This window comes from Blennius ocellaris, assembly GCF_963422515.1.
Source record: "Blennius ocellaris genome assembly, chromosome: 1".
Taxonomy (NCBI): domain Eukaryota; kingdom Metazoa; phylum Chordata; class Actinopteri; order Blenniiformes; family Blenniidae; genus Blennius; species Blennius ocellaris.
In genome coordinates, this window is record NC_137650.1 from 3,152,486 (window position 1) to 3,171,993 (window position 19,508).

Genomic DNA, 19,508 nt, shown 5'->3' on the forward strand with positions numbered 1-19,508 from the left:
AGGTGAGGAGGAGGAGGAGGAGGTGACGGAGGTGAGGAGGAGAGAGGAGAGGTGGAGGTGGAGGTGACGGAGGGAAGAGAGGAGGAGGCGAGGTGACGGAGGAGGAGAGGAGGAGGAGGTGGAGGAGGAGGAGGAGGTGGAGGGAGGGAAGAGGAGGAGGAGGAGGCGGAGGTGACGGAGGGAGAGGAGGAGGAGGAGGTGGAGGTGACGGAGGGAGAGGGGGAGGAGGAGGTGGAGGTGGGAGAGGGGGAGGAGGAAGAGGAGGCGGAGGTGACGGAGGGAACACGTGGAGCGCCAGGTGCTGATGGCAGTGAGGGAGAAATGCTGATGAGGGCAGGTGAACCTGTCTTCCTCCACCCGAGGCTAAAGGAGGTGGAGCTCCAGCACAGACGGGACAAACACACTGTCTGTGTGCCAGATGTGTGTGTGTCAACAACTACACCCACAATGGAGCCACATCTGTCACAAACACACACAGTAGTGAATTTGTCAGTGAAAAGCAGAAACGTATTTCAATGAGGTGATTTCTAGGAGCAAACTGAATTCACCAGATGAAAACAAGCATAAAGAAGCAAGGTTTCCATCGGAGCGCTACACAATTCACACTGCAGACTGAGGCTGGAACGGAATGTGTGTCTGCTTGGTCGACTGGTAAAAGTGGAGTCAAGCTCATCCTGCGGAGGAATATTGGGAATGAACGAGTCGTATTTGTAACCTGTGCTAACACTGGTCTGAACACTGACTGAAGAATTTAGCCCTGATCAGTTTACAAAGGGGGCAAGTTTGTTCCTGTTTATTTGTATAGGACCTGTGAAACAGTAAGGCGATGCAAAGCAGCTCCCCAGAGGCATTCACTGTGGGATTAAATGATAAGGAGTGGGTTAGGAGGAGGTATTAGGTGGTGATGGAGTGAGTCATGACTGTTGGTTTAAGGTTTTGTCAAGAAAAGAAAGTTTTGTGTCTTTTCGACTGCTAAATAAGTCATGAAAACATTTTGGCTGCAGTGGATTACTGGAGCTCATTTGCTTGAATAGAATACTTTCATTGTGATTCAAAACACTCATTCACTCACACAATTGCTTTAAACAATATCAACTGTCCAATAAGTTCAGTTGGTCAATCATTATAAGAAAAACCTAAAACGTGCAAATAAGATTTGTACATGTATTCCAAATATGTTTATAACTCTTGGTGGCTGTCCAAAACTGTATTTATTTATTTATTTGTTCTTCCTACCCCTTTTCAGGCATGCTCATGAGATTGTACAAAATGTTTGAATGTCAAATGCTTGAAATGAATGAATAAGAAAAAAAAACCACAATAATAATAGTTGTTTTTTCCCCAATTATATTCATTGAATTTTCACTGGTCAGTATGTGGGCATTTATTTTTCTTATTCTTAAGGAAAAGAGAAAAAAAAACAAACAACAAGCAAGCAAAAAGAAAACAAGTATTACCAGACAAGATTAGTTACAAAGAAATTGTCATTTATTGTGTTTGCCTAATATTACCCATCATTTTACACTGCTCATGTTGAAGATGACATGAAAAAAGCCTGCCTTTATTTTTCTTCTGTCTATAGATGTGTTCATCATGTGTTTCTCTCATGTTAGCTGAATGATAGTTAACAAGACCAATAATAGAGTACTTTGATAATGAAATTCCTTCTTTTCACTTCCTCCATTAGTGACTCATATTGTTTTCTTGCACTTGACTTCCATAGTGTGTCAACAAGATCTCACACTGGTAGGAAGAATGTCAATAAACTCTCCACCACGCCCCCTTTATTCTGCGTTTCAGTTAAGTGATCATACTGGCATCCAATAACAACACTTGTAGATTTTCCATTTCTTGTGATTGCACTTTTGCTTACATAGACTCCCTATTGTCAACATTTGTGCAGGGACCAGAAAAACAAAAGAAACGCCCCTTTTCACAGGAGTGTGTATCATTAGGATCCTTTAACCTCATTCTACTGATTGATGTGAGCGTTCTGCTGTCTTCCCTGTGGCTTCTTCTTTGTGTCACGTCCTCATTTGGGATGAAGGAATGATATCTCTGGAAGAAGTCGGGAGGGATGGGGAGTGGGGGGGGGGGGGGGGCTCTCTCCTTTGTCTTCCTTAACAAAGAGGATTGCAGTGAGAAGACAGACGGTTATAGATTGCTTCCTCTCTGCGGCCACAGAGATAAATGACAGGGATAAACATGCAGAGACACACAGGGACTGTCGTCTCTATTGTTTCTGCCGATGTCCTCGGCCTCGCAGGTCCTGTTGCCCGGCGATTCATTTTCTACCACTTAGCACTGCTCTACATACGGCTGACAGCCGGGAAAACCAGTTTCTGCTTCAGGGACATCCGTCATGTCCAGACTGTGCGCTCACTGTGTTAGTCCACCTCGGGTTCGATTTGGACGGTGGGAGCAGGAAGGCTTAAAGTTTTATTTTCAAAATGCTCTTAACTGTGAACCTCAACCCTTTGAGGCTCGTGACCTCTTTGTACTGGGGTCACAGGGTTTCCCCGCAGTGCCATGGGAAGTCCTGACCCCCGACCCCATAAGGATGCTCTGCTGCAGCGATACAACCAGCAGAGGCACCAAGTCACAGAGGCAGTGAACAAACACCGAGGCCACATGCCTCCAAGCTCCGACTGCAACTGTGGCGGTTCACTCCCTCCACCCGTCCTAACGGCACCATTCACCCTTCCCTTCATGCATTAAATTAACACCATCTTTTAACATAGAACAACTAATCAACCTGCTTTGCCCCGCAGCTCAACGGCTCTCCGTTTATTATGCTAATGTATTTCCATGCTCTCCCCCCAACACCCATAATTAATCCCAAAGTCAGCAGTAAGCACATTTATCAGACATTCCTTCAGGGGGAGGGGGTGTGGCTGGGAGGAGGGGATTCGTATCATCTCCTCATTTTTTTAAGCTCTCTTCCTGCCCTTCTCTCTAATCTAATGAAACTGAAGATTAAACCTTCTGAAGAATCATGAAAAAAGAAATGTGAAGTTTCTGGCGGAGAACATCTCCCTCCTTGGGTCAATTAGACCTCGTGAGGAAAACATGAAAGCCTCAAATCAAATGGAAAAGAAGGGAGAACCCCCCACCCCCAACCAACATTTATCATTTAATTGCTTTCTAGTTGCAAAGCTCTGTAATTAAATCAACCTGCAGGAAGAAGGGCAGAGGTGAGGGGGGGAGGGGGGGGGGGGCATGTGGAGAGATGAAAGCGGAGGAGAAGGACAGCTTGTGCTCAGCTCCACCTCCGGCTGGAGGTGTTCCACTGTGGTGTGTGTGTGTGTGTGTGTGTGTGTGTGTAGAAAGTCAAAGGTCAAAAGTCTGGAAGACAGGAAATTAGCCACACCTGAGGATTTAGTGATGGAGACTGCTTGAAGCACTCCAAACGTCTCCGAGACTCTCCAGTCTAACACTCCAACAATAACCAACTTTTTAAACCTTGGTTGACTGTAAATACAGGAAATGAGTGTCTCAATGAAATAAAGCTCACGTCGACACCAGCTGTTTATTTCTCTTTGATCTTGTGTGTCCCTTTTATGTCCATCCCGTCCATCCATTGTGTAGTCCGTGTTCAAATCAAGCTGATTCCCTCCCACTGCACTCTTTATTTCCCCCTCCATCACTCTCTCACTACATGGCGGCGGCTCGTCCTTCATCCATTTCCATCTGTCAACTCGCCAGGGACCAAATCCGTCTGCAGCTCTGACAGGACAAAGACTGCAGCGCCGCAGCGCCGCAGCGCCGCAGCCAATCACCAGACGAGACGAGACGAGACGCTCCAGAAAAGCCGACACAAACACAGATGCTCACTCATTTTCCTCACTTGTGAATTAAGTGTCATATAAAATGGATTAAAAACCCGTGTGGTTATTTCACAGAGCAGTTATCTTGTGTTGCAGCTTAAGTCTAAAATTCTGCACAACTGTTTGTATTCAATGCATTTGATTTCATCAGGATGTTTTTTGTTGCCTTTTCCTTCCAGATAGTCACATCCTGGTAATCCAGTTTTCAAGTAAATAAAACTACAAGGTTGTCTGAGAGATGGGAATTAATGTGTCTTCATGTGTGTGGAAGTGGGATTACTGAGTCGGAGTAGAGCGTGCAACCTGCACAGATCACCAGTCCTTCACGGGGCAACGGGAATAAATGAATAAATATACAAGGAGACAACCACACACACTGGCATGCCTCCTCACGGGCAATTTAAAGGAACTGGTTCACTTTAAATGTGTGTTTTCAGGCTGTGAGAGGAAACTAGAGCAGCTGCAGAAAACCCCTGCATGCACAGGAAGCATTAGTGAGATTATTCCTGTGAGGCGAGAGTGCAAACCACTGCACATACGTACGCCCCAGATAATATTTTCACAACTTTAGAGACGTTTCCATTGATGCCACAAAGGTCAGCCAGTCCCTAACCTGCATCAATGCCAATGCCAGTGTATGGTCAATGTAGAACTCAGCCTTCTACAGTAGGACACAGATCCACTGCATCATCACTCTGATTTCTTGGTTTGAGCCCTCGGGTAAACACTTTCAGGTGCTTGGAACTGCAACAATGCAACACGGAACCAGTCCTTCCATTGAACAAAGACTGAAAAGAGAAGTTGGGATCTTCTGGGCCTACCTGTCAGCGTCTCCCTGTCCCGACGACGCATTTCGATGCAGCGTCTCTCGAACGGCGGCCATGCTGTCAGGGAGGCGGTTCAGGCGCCGGGTGTACAGGCCCAGACCTCCGTCCGTCATGTAGCTGCAAAACACAATGAAACACACCACAGCGGATAAGAGGAGGGTTGGAATTGCGCAAACTCTGGAGGGATTCGTCTCAGAGCCGCTTTTGTGACGAGCCTGAGGATCTCCCGTCAATCAGGGATGAACTGTTGGTAGAAAAGCCTTCTCTTTGCTGAAGGCAGCAAGATGTCCGACGAAAGAGACACATTTATTTTTCTCATGGAGCCGCTGGGAAACAACAGCAGCTTTCAAAAGACAAATGCTCAGTGAGTAGTGGGTGTTGATTTCTACAGGAAGCATATTGTAATTAATCATCAATCCTGGGTCTGCGAGCGCTGCAGGCTGAGTAACGAACATTCCTCCAAAAATAAAACTGGAGATGTAAGTGCTGCTAAGTGGGGCATTCACATCATTTCAAAAGGAAAATCACATTTGGGGGCAGCAGAGTCGTTGCTTCGCTGGAGTCCCAGTGTGAAGCTTACACAACCATTCCCTTCAAACTAAAACAACACTCACTAATCCCCCAAATGTTTACCTGCGGAGGAGATCTCTAGTGGGACTAAATATTGACTCCTTCACCCCATGCGTAATGTGATGAAATGTTTGCTGATTTAAAGCTGAGGTAGTGCTGAATGCTTTCTGTGTGGCGGCGCCGGAGGCCGTTACGGCCGTTAGGCCACTCGAAAAGTCAAATAAGCCAACGTACTGAAAAGCTCCCTGTGTTATCTGTGTGTGGATCTCAGCAGCAGGAATCACATACAGGTACACCTTAATAACTCAATGTTCTCTGTGTGGACAGATTCTGAACAGAAGCAGCTGTGGCTGCTCACTGGTGACACGTTACTCATTTTTAATGAGGCACCTACTCGTGTGTGTGTGTGTGTGTGTATTTATATATACATATATGTGTGTGTGTGTGTGTGTGTGTGTGTGAGAAGAAGACGTCCAGAAACGTTGTTTGCAAGCCACTATCACATAATAAACATCCTCCTGTATTTGTTAACGGTGCGTGATGAGCAACAAGATGAACAGGAAGTGCCTGCAGACTCGTCCATGTTGTTTTCATAGGATTCGCAGAGTGAAGCTAAATTGTGCCAAAGCTCAACACTTCAGCTTTACACTTCCATGACAACATTAAACACTGGCGTGTTTTGCAGCTTCACTCCACGCAACCGACTAATGCATTTAGCTGAGGATATAAAAACGTGAAGAAACTGCAACTTCCACATTAGACGACGCCAACTTTTCAAACGGGCACCCCAAACCTCTGGTGCTTCATAAGACAAGTTGTCCTCAGTGGCAGGGTCACCAGAGCTCCTCTTTCTAACGTACACCATCGATGTTGTGAACCTTTACACAATATTACCTTTTTGCCACAACAGAAATTCAACCCAACGTGCCACCCAGGGGACTTCCAGTAAGTCATAATAACAATCCTTACGTTTTAATTTTCTCTGCAAATAACACTTTTTTTCACGTCTAATCTCACACCGGATGATCAATTTAATTTGATTTGAAATCAATGACGTTTTCGTTTTTTTTCCCCCACTAAAATCTGTGATAGATGTGTGGTCATTAAAACAAACAAATACATACATAGATACAGCCTTGAGATGATAAAGACATTTTTGCAAATTAAAAGTTACCAGGAAATGCTAATTATGCTCGAGGGTTTCATTTGAACATCTTTACAATAATTTTCACATATTTATTTCCCACAACAATCAACCAAAACACAACCAAACAGAAATCCAGAGGCTGTAAAAATAATAATTATGAAAATAAATCACAAAATATTGAAACTAGACCTCCAAAGAAAGTCACATTTCAGTTCGACCATTAATACTAAGCTCATTTTCCAGATTTGATAAGAAATATAAAGCGCATACATGGAGGATTCTTTTTGCACTTTCCATCAATAGTGTGTGCAATACGTCTTTTATTATACATAATGTGTTTTAAAACACATTGTGCTTCACACATTATGCGCGAACGTGTGATTACAGGATCTTTTGTTAAAGTATACACAATGTTTACTGACTCAAAGTAACACATGGGCAATACAACCATAGCTGAAGCAAATCCAAATACTCCCAACATTAAACAAATTAGTGATATTTTTTTTTCCAACACCTGCATAGTGTTTTACCAAAACAAGACAGTTAACAGACTGGGGGGGGTGTGTTAGCAGTCCAATAAGGAAAACATCCATCCTCACAAGACAGAGTCACCTTGAAAGCGGTCGGTCGGGTCGAGACACAACAAAACACCAGCGAGACGCTCCTGACTGACACTAAACTGCTCGCCACTAATGAGTAACTGAGCTTCTGTGGTCCTGCTTGAGACGCCTGTTAACCTGGAAGCTCCTGCAGCAGCACAGACGTGTCGCAACAAGACAGTTTACGGGCTGAAAGCTGGCCGCAGGTAAAAGTTTACACAGGCATACAAAGCCCCAGAAGTCTTGAGTCAAAGCAAAGGCAGATATTTGAGTAACAGTCCTGCACTGTGCTACCAAAGGAGGAAATTCACACAATGTCACGCTCTGGAAACGGCCAGCAGGCTTCTGCACAGGGCTTCGCACTCAGACATACCTGTCTGCCTGGAACATGGTAACAGTGAGTCCACAGCAAAACAAACAGGATCCAGGTGAGTGTTGATCCTCGCCGATACAGATCTCCACGGAAACGTGTCCTTTTGCAACCGTCTGAGCTGCAGTGTGTGAATGATATCAGCTGTTTGATCCTGGTGGGATCAACATTACTGACGGCTCCATGTGGACCCAGTGCCCATGGGTCACCTCAATGTGTGTGTGTGTGTGTGTGTGTGTCTGTCTGTCTGTCTGTGTGTGTCTGTCTGTCTGTCTGTCTGTGTGTGTGTGTGTCTGTCTGTCTGTGTGTGTCTGTGAGGGAGCCCAGTGTTGGTATGCAGCCAATCTCCTCAGCTCCACATGCTTCACTCTGCTGACTGGAGGTTGGGTCTGTGGAGGAGGAGGAGGAGGAGGAGGAGGGGGAGGAGGAGGAGGAAGAGGAGTAGGACGCGGAGGAGGAGGAGGAGGAAGAGGAGGAGGAGTAGGAGTAGGAGGAGGAGTAGGAGGAGGAAGAGGCCTACCGGGGGGTTTACCGGGGGGTTGGTAGGGTGGGGGGGGGGGGGGGGGGGGGGGGGGGGGGGGGGGGACTGTGTAAATCCACTCCAGACACTAAAGATGCTGTTGTTGTAGTTGTTGGCTCTGTTGTACATCTCTGTTTAGATGCTATAATCTAATAATCTATCTATATGTCAAAAGGTTTTAATGTTCTTACTGAAATATAAAGACCTTTGATCAACGTCAAATAATTGACAAAAGAAATGTCGATTTTCAATATTTACTAACATCTGGAATAAAGGAGCTCAAAAGAAAGCTAATTAGAATTTTGACAGATTGAGACCAAAACAGTCAAACCATGGTATTTTATCTGAGGCCGCCAGGTGATATGCAATAACATTACTAAGTATTGTAATAAAACTATGATATACAATGAATACAAACACATATGAAGATGATGCTGATTTTTGGGGGGGTCAAATAACAGCGTTTGTTCTTTTTTTATTTTGCCCGTCACACATTTACTGGTGTTTCAGTCACAGATGATGAGTCGAGTATAAATGTGTTGAAACTGATCCAACTAATTACAGATAGTGATATGTATACTGCCACAATGATTCCTCTGTGGTATATACTGTATGTAGCAATTCTTTGATTACTTTTTGTCTCATACTTCAGGCTCTTGGTGCTTTTTTGGCATGTTTGTTTTCTTCTTCTTGTTTTTCTTGCGGCTCCACGTCACCAAGCTGAGGTGGCTGAACAAGTGTCAACATTAAACATGCATCTTCCTGCAAAAACACCATTACAGTCGAGCATTTCTTGTTTTGTCTCATTAACAAAACCCAAATAAAATCAATATGACATGTTTCTAGTGGTAAAAAGTAGGCTTTTGTTTTCTTTCATTTTTTTTTTTAAATGTCCATAATGTAATAACAGTAAAACTGAAGCAATGAGCATCAAAAATTGCGATTTGGAAATTTGACACCCTCAATATTTCAAATAAAAATGACCAAGCTGCTCATTCCAGCAGTAAACAAGTAGTTTCTTGCACTTTTCCTCCTCCATCAAGTCTGTAAATTACACAGGGAAACAAGTAAACAATGTAATTGTAGAGACTGGATGATAGAACATCCACTCACACACTCGTGAAGGGGGAGACGTGTTCTGTAGAAATTAATCAACCATTTAAAAAGCATTGGAGTGGCAATACGAGGTCACATGGAGTTTACTCTGTGCCTACAAGGAAACTCCTCCGGGTCAACATGACACCTGGTGACGGAGCTCACCGCCTGGTGACGGAGCTCACCATCTTGTGACGGAGCTCACCGCCTTGTGACGGAGCTCACCGCCTTGTGACGGAGCTCACAGGCTGGCGACGGAGCTCACAGGCTGGTGACGGAGCTCACAGGCTGGTGACGGAGCTCACCGCCTTGTGACGGAGCTCACAGGCTGGCGACGGAGCTCACCGCCTGGTGACGGAGCTCACAGGCTGGTGATGGAGCTCACCGCCTTGTGACGGAGCTCACAGGCTGGCGACGGAGCTCACAGGCTGGTGACGGAGCTCACAGGCTGGTGACGGAGCTCACAGTCTGGTGACAGAGCTCACAGGCTGGTGACGGCGCTCTCCGCCTGGTGACGGAGCTCACAGGCTGGTGATGGAGCTCACCGCCTAGTGACGGAGCTCACAGGCTGGTGACGGAGCTCACAGGCTGGTGATGGAGCTCACAGGCTGGTGATGGAGCTCACCGCCTGGTGACGGAGCTCACAGGCTGGTGATGGAGCTCACAGGCTGGTGATGGAGCTCACAGGCTAGTGCCAGAGCTCACAGGCTGGTGATGGAGCTCACAGGCTGCTGACGGAGCTCACAGGCTGGTGACGGAGCTCACCGCCTGGTGACGGAGCTCACAGGCTGGTGATGGAGCTCACAGGCTGCTGACGGAGCTCACAGGCTGGTGACGGAGCTCACAGGCTGGTGACGGAGCTCACCGCCTGGTGACGGAGCTCACAGGCTGGTGACGGAGCTCACCACCTGGTGACGGAGCTCACCACCTGGTGACGGAGCTCACAGGCTGGTGACGGAGCTCACCGCCACATGGCCCGAGGGCGTCGGGAGGAGAAGGAGCTCATCAGTGTGTCTGCTCTAAACAGTTACCCCTGAGGGCAGCTCCACCCACCACACCCACTCACATGTACACACACACACACACATGTTATGACTCTGCTGCCCCCCCCCCCCCCATCGGAACTGGGAATATAATCTAGTCAGCGCTTCCATTGGAGAAGAAAACAAACGATTTTACCAGTCATCCATCACTTAATCCCGTTGGTTTGCTAAGCTGAGCTCAGAGATCCACACTGAAGCTGCAGCAGCACAAACACACACAATAAGCTCATCTCCTCATTGTGCCATCAAACCTGTGCGACTGTTCTGAGAAAGCGACTTGGCATGTTGGAGGTTGTTTGGGATGCAGACGTCTTCAAAACAACCATCTCCTGGATGCTGCAGCAGGATATTTTCTAGAATCTCATTAATTTAAGCAACAATACAACAATGTGAACAGGAAGCAGCAGTGGATGAGGGATGAGGGACATGTACGGTAGTCCTCACTTCAGCTCAAGCAGTTTGACTGCAGGACACAGTAGAAACTAAATCTCCCCTGCATCGGCACCACAGCCACTTCACAAACAAACCATTGAAACCAAATCAAATACATGATTTAAAACCTATGTAACGCTGAGCTGTTAACCCTCACAAACTGTTTGAACTGTTTTAGGATCAGTCAGTCCATCAAAACCACGTTTAAGCTTCTGATTCTCAAACTGTTACATCATATTGTCTCGTCTGGAGATCAAGTTGTCAGAGCAGGAAAACTGCTGCAGCTCACCTGTCCCTGTCTTTCACCTGTCCCTGTCTTTCACCTGTCCATGTCTTTCACCTGTCCATGTCTTTCACCTGTCCCTGTCTTTCACCTGTCCATGTCTTTCACCTGTCCATCTTTCACCTGTCCATGTCTTTCACCTGTCCATGTCTTTCACCTGTCCCTGTCTTTCACCTGTCCATGTCTTTCACCTGTCCCTGTCTTTCACCTGTCCCCGTCTTTCACCTGTCCCCGTCTTTCACCTGTCCATGTCTTTCACCTGTCCATCTTTCACCTGTCCCTGTCTTTCACCTGTCCCTGTCTTTCACCTGTCCATGTCTTTCACCTGTCCATGTCTTTCACCTGTCCCTGTCTTTCACCTGTCCATGTCTTTCACCTGTCCATCTTTCACCTGTCCATGTCTTTCACCTGTCCCTGTCTTTCACCTGTCCCTGTCTTTCACCTGTCCATGTCTTTCACCTGTCCCCGTCTTTCACCTGTCCCCGTCTTTCACCTGTCCATGTCTTTCACCTGTCCATGTCTTTCACCTGTCCCCGTCTTTCACCTGTCCCCGTCTTTCACCTGTCCATGTCTTTCACCTGTCCCTGTCTTTCACCTGTCCATGTCTTTCATCTGTCCATGTCTTTCGCCTGTCCCTGTCTTTCGCCTGTCCCTGTCTTTCACCTGTCCATATCTTTCACCTGTCCCTGTCTTTCACCTGTTCATGTCTTTCACCTGTCCATGTCTTTCACCTGTCCATGTCTTTCACCTGTCCCTGTCTTTCACCTGTCCCTGTCTTTCACCTGTCCCTGTCTTTCACCTGTCCCTGTCTTTCACCTGTCCCTGTCTTTCACCTGTCCATGTCTTTCACCTGTCCCTGTCTTTCACCTGTCCATGTCTTTCACCTGTCCATGTCTTTCACCTGTCCATATCTTTCACCTGTCCATATCTTTCACCTGTCCATGTCTTTCACCTGTCCATATCTTTCACCTGTCTCTGTCTTTCACCTGTCCATGTCTTTCACCTGTCCATGTCTTTCACCTGTCCATGTCTTCCACCTGTCCATGTCTTCCACCTGTTCATGTCTTTCACCTGTCCCTGTCTTTCACCTGTCCATGTCTTTCACCTGTCCATGTCTTTCACCTGTCCATGTCTTCCACCTGTCCATGTCTTCCACCTGTTCATGTCTTTCACCTGTCCCTGTCTTTCACCTGTCCCTGTCTTTCACCTGTCCCTGTCTTTCACCTGTCCCGGTCTTTCACCTGTCCCTGTCTTTCACCTGTCCCTGTCTTTCACCTGTCCATGTCTTTCACCTGTCCATGTCTTCCACCTGTCCATGTCTTTCACCTGTCCCCGTCTTTCGCCTGTCCCCGTCTTTCACCTGTTCCCGTCTTTCACCTGTCCCTGTCTTTCACCTGTCCATGTCTTTCACCTGTCCCTGTCTTTCACCTGTCCATGTCTTTCACCTGTCCCTGTCTTTCACCTGTCCATGTCTTTCACCTGTCCCCGTCTTTCACCTGTCCCCGTCTTTCACCTGTCCCCGTCTTTCACCTGTCCCTGTCTTTCACCTGTCCCTGTCTTTCACCTGTCCATGTCTTTCACCTGTCCATGTCTTTCACCTGTCCCCGTCTTTCACCTGTCCCCGTCTTTCACCTGTCCATGTCTTTCACCTGTCCCTGTCTTTCACCTGTCCCCGTCTTTCGCCTGTCCCCGTCTTTCGCCTGTTCCCGTCTTTCACCTGTCCCTGTCTTTCACCTGTCCATGTCTTTCACCTGTCCCTGTCTTTCACCTGTCCATGTCTTTCACCTGTCCCTGTCTTTCACCTGTCCCTGTCTTTCACCTGTCCATGTCTTTCACCTGTCCCCGTCTTTCACCTGTCCCCGTCTTTCACCTGTCCCCGTCTTTCACCTGTCCCCGTCTTTCACCTGTCCCTGTCTTTCACCTGTCCATGTCTTTCACCTGTCCCTGTCTTTCACCTGTCCCCGTCTTTCACCTGTCCCCGTCTTTCACCTGTCCCTGTCTTTCACCTGTCCATGTCTTTCACCTGTCCCTGTCTTTCACCTGTCCATGTCTTTCACCTGTCCCTGTCTTTCACCTGTCCATGTCTTTCACCTGTCCCCGTCTTTCACCTGTCCCCGTCTTTCACCTGTCCCCGTCTTTCACCTGTCCATGTCTTTCACCTGTCCCTGTCTTTCACCTGTCCATGTCTTTCACCTGTCCATGTCTTTCACCTGTCCCCGTCTTTCACCTGTCCCTGTCTTTCACCTGTCCATGTCTTTCACCTGTCCCTGTCTTTCACCTGTCCCCGTCTTTCGCCTGTCCCCGTCTTTCGCCTGTTCCCGTCTTTCACCTGTCCCTGTCTTTCACCTGTCCATGTCTTTCACCTGTCCCTGTCTTTCACCTGTCCATGTCTTTCACCTGTCCCTGTCTTTCACCTGTCCCTGTCTTTCACCTGTCCATGTCTTTCACCTGTCCCCGTCTTTCACCTGTCCCCGTCTTTCACCTGTCCCTGTCTTTCACCTGTCCCCGTCTTTCACCTGTCCCTGTCTTTCACCTGTCCATGTCTTTCACCTGTCCCTGTCTTTCACCTGTCCCCGTCTTTCACCTGTCCCCGTCTTTCACCTGTCCCTGTCTTTCACCTGTCCATGTCTTTCACCTGTCCCTGTCTTTCACCTGTCCATGTCTTTCACCCGTCCCTGTCTTTCACCTGTCCATGTCTTTCACCTGTCCCTGTCTTTCACCTGTCCATGTCTTTCACCCGTCCCTGTCTTTCACCTGTCCAGGTGAGGCTCAGACTTCACCTCCTCTACTTGGCTACAGACTCGTTCACATCAAGAGCACTTTGCTCTCCTGCTTTCCAAACTGCTGGAGAATCAGTCCAAGTGAAGTCATGCCACTTCTAAAAGCCGTGCATTTAAAAATAAAGAAATGACGTCTTATACAAGCTTGTCAACAGTTGAATTAATCTGAGAAATGAAGCTGTTGTCTACAGCAGCACCGGTCCTGCATTGTCTGTTTGCCGTTTGGAGGAACGTGAAGAGAACTTGGCACCTTTTACAGCTGGTCTGGTAATGACGGTGACAACAGGTTTAAATTGCACAGGGTGGCAGACAGAGTGTGCAGGAGGGCTTGTCAGGACATGGACAGTGGCGTTGAGGGGAAACAAACACTCTGTGAGTCCTGTGCTGTGCTGAACAAGTGTTGCTTCTGCTCCAGAGGCTACACTGTGGAACATCAGCTGACATCTGGACTGCAGACGAACAGGGAGGAACACTACTGCCCTCTGCTGGCAACCTGCATGAAGGGCGTGTCACAACACCAACAGTGTAAAACCACAACACATGCATCTGTGGGAATATTTAATTAGTGTGTGTGTGTGTGTGTGTGTGTGTGTGTGTGTGTGTGTGTGTGCAAAATCTAAATATGCACAAACCAATCTGGAAGCCGACTCTCAAATGTCAGCGTGCTCCACAGATCGATACACACCAACGCCACAAAGTCTCATATTCTCCCGTTTAGAATGAAAGACTTTGCCTTGATGAAGGTAAACCCAAGTCATCTACATTATATTGGCCTCTGAAGTTCAAATGAACATTACCCAGGTGTACGTACCCGCTGGTGACGTCGTCAGTGCGTACAGCGTTCTTGCTCAGCACGTCTCCGTCACTCATGTACCCGGTGACCTCCATGGCGATGGCGTCCAGGTCCATGTCCTCCCCGGCCCGGTCTCCCAGCTCCACGCTGCAGAGGGCGCCCCCCCTGCCGGCCAGCTGCCTGCGGAGGTGCCCAGGGTACTGGTAGCGTCCCCCCTGACCACCAGCCCGTCCGCCGCCGTAGCCGTTCCCCAGGGAGGGGGCGTCGCCCGCCTGCAGACGAGGGCTGGCCTGGCCCAGCCGCCATGAGGACAGCGAGGGGCGGGCCGACGTGAGGCTGAGGATGCTTCGGCCCCCCGCCGCCGCCGCCGCTGTTGCTGACGCCGCCGCCGCTGCTGATGTCTGTGGTGACGCCGCCGTCGAAGGTGGTTTCCAAAGTACTGAGCAGGTCGTCAGACACACAGAAAGAAAAGCACCTCGAGTCATTACGTGGCTCAAGCCCAATGCAAGACATGACCACAAATCAGTGTTTAATTCAGTGAACTCGTGTCGCAGCAGGAACATCTGGAATGGAAATCATCAGGCTTGTAAATAATGTGTTATAATGTAAATCACTGCCATGATGCCACATTTTTAACAATGACTTGCAAGTAAGTGATTAACGGAAACATGACATGAGCTTCTGTTTGTCTCTGGAAGGCAGGAACACTTTCCTTCGTTAAAGTACCTCAATAATCCTGAAACCATCTCTGTCTCTCTCTCTTTAACAGCTGTCTGCATGTTCGTACTCTGTTTTGCCGCCGCTTCTTCTTGACATTTATTTTGAATGAGTTCATTTCACGAAGCACCAACATCCAGATTATTGAGCATCTTCCTCCACTGAGTCTTGTATCTTCAGCTGAACTTAATGAGTGAATCCGTCTGACAGCTCATTTCGTCTGTCGTCGCAAAACTACAATAATAAACACAATAGACACAAAATGTTTACCTTTTTTTTTCTCTGTAATTAATAATTAGTCCACTGAGTTCAGTAACCTGCAACTGTAATCAAGAACCCCTTCATTGGGCAAGTGATCATCTTTGATAACTATTTCTTCCAAACTAACTGCAGTATTGTTAAAATGTGTGTATACGACAGAAAACACTTATTAACACAAACACGCATGTGTTTCGCGCCTTACCTCCAAATAATCCGTTGACCCTCACTAAGTGCACCTGATGGATCCTTTTATCTTCCAAATATAGAAATATGAAGAACTGCGACACAGGATTTAATCACAGCAACCTTTAAGTAAAGAATTATCGACACATTGTGCTCCTGTTTAGCAGCCGTTGTTGTACGTCCACAGTGTTAGGGCAGTACTACTCAATATGTATGATTCCCTACAAACACACAGTGAGAAATATGTGGGGATTTTTAACAATTTTCCCCACATGATCTCTGGAATAAATACCACACTATGATGTTGAGACTTTAAAAACTATGTGATAGAATTGAAAAACAAAATCAAAACACATTCATAACCAAAATCAAACCAGCTGTAGTTTTTTTTTTTTGGAAGTTTAATTGCAACTAGTTGCAACAGATAACAGTAATAAAAACTAAACAATCTAGACGTAGTTTAGGATTTAAATCACTGAAAGCTCATGACATCAGAAGCTCCCAGCTGAAGCTGGACTGGATCCAGGCAGATGAAGGTCGCCACCAAGGGCACAGGTCAACATGCTGTGGGGAGGAAACCTGATTAAAGCCGAACCTGATGCAAAGACATGAAAGACACGGCCTGCGATCAAAGTTGGGAAAGCTCCTGCAACAAGGGAGGGGAAAAGACACCAGGTAGTACCTGTAAACGCAGACTGACACAGTCTGCTGACCGGACGAACGCTCCACCTCAGTCCAGCAGAGGAGCTGCACTTGACCCCCAGACAGCAGGACTTTGTTTCCCCACTGCCGTTCAGTTTATTAACCTCTTTATGAACATTACTGGCTTGACAAGCTCAACTCAAAATATTTACACACTTATTTTTAACTTGACCTGATGATTTTGGTGCAGGAATGAGAGTAAAGTGATGAAATTACTGATGTTAGTGAGAAAATATAAACGAGTGAAAGTTGACTCTACCAGAAAAAACTTTTTTTTAAAACTCCTTTCCATAAAAGGTCTCACCTCTATACAAAAATAATAGAATAAACCAAAACAGAAAAACATGACCATCGCCACTCATTTCCACTCATTTCCAAACAGAAGCTCTCCAAATCTATCCACCAAACAAAACAGAATTTATTGCCATCAAACTGTGTTTTGGTTTTGCTGACAATTTGACCAATTGAGTCGTAAAAAAAAATTCCAAACTTTGTGAAAGAAAGAGAGTTGAAGTCGTGAGTCTGAACCGTGAACCTGGTTTGTCTCAGCGTAACCATGAAAGAGTGAAGCTTGCTGGGGCAGCAGTGAATCCTCTCACTTTACCTGTGTGTGACCTGAGTTCCTCGCAGGCTGGACATGGTCTCCTCCAGGTTCTGCCGCAGGTCTGCAATGTTTTTAACGGTCCGCAACCGCCTGGTCTCCGGGTCCTCAGCTGAGCAGGACGGCACAGACAGTCAGAACAAGCACGGCGATCTTGATCTGTAAGACATGGAGGATTCTGCAAGTGAGCTCCTCACCTGAAAGGTCCTCGACGGAGGTCTGGCTGGTTTTGGTGAAGGAAACGTCTCCGCCTCGGCCTGCTGAGTCGCTCTCTGGTTCACACTTCCCCCTCCGTCTGTTTGGGATCTGGGGAAACAAATTGCGGAAGGGAAAACAAATCATTGATTCTGAATCTTAGTGGCAACCTAATATTCTGCAAATGGTCACGGAAGGATAGAGGCATAAACCCGATTAGGACCTAAATCTGCTGCGTTTCAGGTCTTGTGACCGCGGTCCAAAATGAATTCCCCACTAAGCGCCGGTAAAGTTTGTGTTTGAAGGATAAATCAATACGGTCCAGGCACTGAGGTGGCCGGGAGCTTGTTGAAACCATGACGTTTGAATGAGTTGGTTATGTGCAGCCTTTGGTCCCGGCCTGCTGCCAGACTTTGGCCCTTGTTGACTGCTGGACAGTCGCTGGACGCAAAACCACTCTGCTCTTCCTGGACTTCTGGCTGGAAGACAGAAACTTCTGTCTTGAAGACATAAACTTCATGCTGGAAGACATAAACTTCAGGCTGGGAAAGACATAAACTTCTGCTTGAAGACATAAACTTCTGGCTGGAAGACAGAAACTTCAGGCTGGAAGACAGAAACTTCTGGCTGGAAGACAGAAACTTCTGGGCTTGAACGACATAAACTTCAGGCTGGAAGACATAAACTTCAGGCTGGAAGACATAAACTTCTGGCTGGAAAGACATAAACTTCTGGGTGGAAGACAGAAACTTCTGGCTGGAAGACATAAACTTCTGGGTGGAAGACATAAACTTCTGGCTTGAAGACACAAACTTCTGGCTGGAAGACATAAACTTCTGGGTGGGAAGACATAAACTTCTGGCTTGAAGACATAAACTTCTGGGTGGAAGACATAAACTTCTGGCTTGAAGACATAAACTTCTGGGTTGGAAGACATAAACTTCTGGCTTGAAGACATAAACTTCTGGGTGGAAGACATAAACTTCTGGGTGGAAGACATAAACTTCTGGCTTGAAGAGACACAAACTCTGGCTGGAAGACATAAACTTCTGGGTGGAAGACACAAACTTCTGGCTGGAAGACATAAACTTCTGGGTGGAAGACATAACTTCTGGCTTGAAGACATAAACTTCTGGGTGGAAGACATAAACGACTGGCTTGAAGACAGAAACTTCTGGCTTGAAGACATAAGTGTGGTGGGGGACAGGACATTAGTTCCAGTGCAGTAATTCTTCTGGTCAAGCAGCAGTATTGAATGCAGAGTGTTTTATTTCCGGTACACAGTATTGGCCTTTACCACCAAGCACAAATAAAACATTCCTTCAACTCCTTTAACTGTCAAAACAGACCATAATCCCTCCTGCTAATGATATCTGACAGGTATTGCAGCGGTGAAGGAGTGGCCTGAGGGCAGAGATCGGTGGAGGTTGTGGTGTGTGTGTGTGTGTGTGTGTGTGTTGTGCGTGTGTGCGTGTGTGCGTGTGTGTGTGTGTGTGTTGGAGGCGGGGTCAGAAGGTAAAGAGAAGCTGATGGGCAGCAGTTAGAAACAAACATATTGAGAGTGAGAGGACCGACTTCCTACTTGGACCAGGTCAGAGGTCACGTGTCAGAGGCATACAGCATCCCAACATTTTGCCCATATACATGAACAGAAAAAACAGCTCTGAGAAAAAAATGCACGAGGTGGTGTGTACTTTTGACGAATACAGCAAATTACATCATAAAGTGTGTTTTAGGTCAAAAATTCTTATTCATCTTCCCTGGATGCACAGAAATGTAATTGTTCTGCAACCTGGACTAAAAAAAGAGAATTTCAATTGAAAGTAAGAGAACACTTCACATAAACAGGTCTGCACGACTTCAATTATGCTGGTAAACATCTGCTAACTTCTAATAACTTCTTCAATCTGTCTGTCTGAAGAGTGTCAATGTGTAAAAGAATTTGCTAATGTGAACCTGAATCTGCATAAATTGTCTCCAAAGTTGTTTGTCTGCAAATAGTTTTCAAATGTGTACAAACAAACAGTTACAGTCTACATTAAGTGGTGAAAATACAAACAACTCACCATTTAGGAGTCGCTCAGTTTCACAATTGGTTGTTTTTTTTCCACGTGACTTTTTCTACACACCTGCAGTCTGAAGGATTAGAAGCGGTGAAGCCTGGTTTATCTGCCCTGAGCTCAGGCTCACAGGCTCCTGCAGTCTGAAGGATTAGAAGCGGTGAAGCCTGGGTTTTACTGCCGTGAGCTCAGCCTCACAGGCTCCTTCCTTCTGCCCTGCGCCACAGTAGTTAACACCTGCCAGCCACCAGGTGGCGCTATGGCCAAGGCTCATTGAGCAGACGGGGACAATGATGGGATCCCGACCGCATACTGTGAGTACACGTCAATCATTGTGCACTTTTTAATAATTAGTGAGGCGATTGCTTTTCTAAATATCATATTCCAGGTGTATATAAACATGTAATTTGTTTACATACACCTGGAATATGATATTTACCACATGCATATTGCTAATTAGTCACTTTGTACATTTTATTTGGTGTGGATGTTGAATCGTAGCA

General features: G+C 46.7%; 1 protein-coding gene across 1 annotated transcript in view; it reads right to left on the reverse strand.

Moving 5' to 3' along the window:
* The window catches only part of nav2a (neuron navigator 2a), a 139,154-nt gene that overhangs the window by 50,474 nt on the left and 69,172 nt on the right, over positions 1 to 19,508 (reverse strand). The window contains 5 exon segments of the mRNA XM_080519522.1: positions 4,649 to 4,771; positions 14,305 to 14,639; positions 14,641 to 14,725; positions 16,754 to 16,862; positions 16,948 to 17,056. Coding sequence (XP_080375648.1) covers positions 4,649 to 4,771; positions 14,305 to 14,639; positions 14,641 to 14,725; positions 16,754 to 16,862; positions 16,948 to 17,056 — 761 coding nt within the window.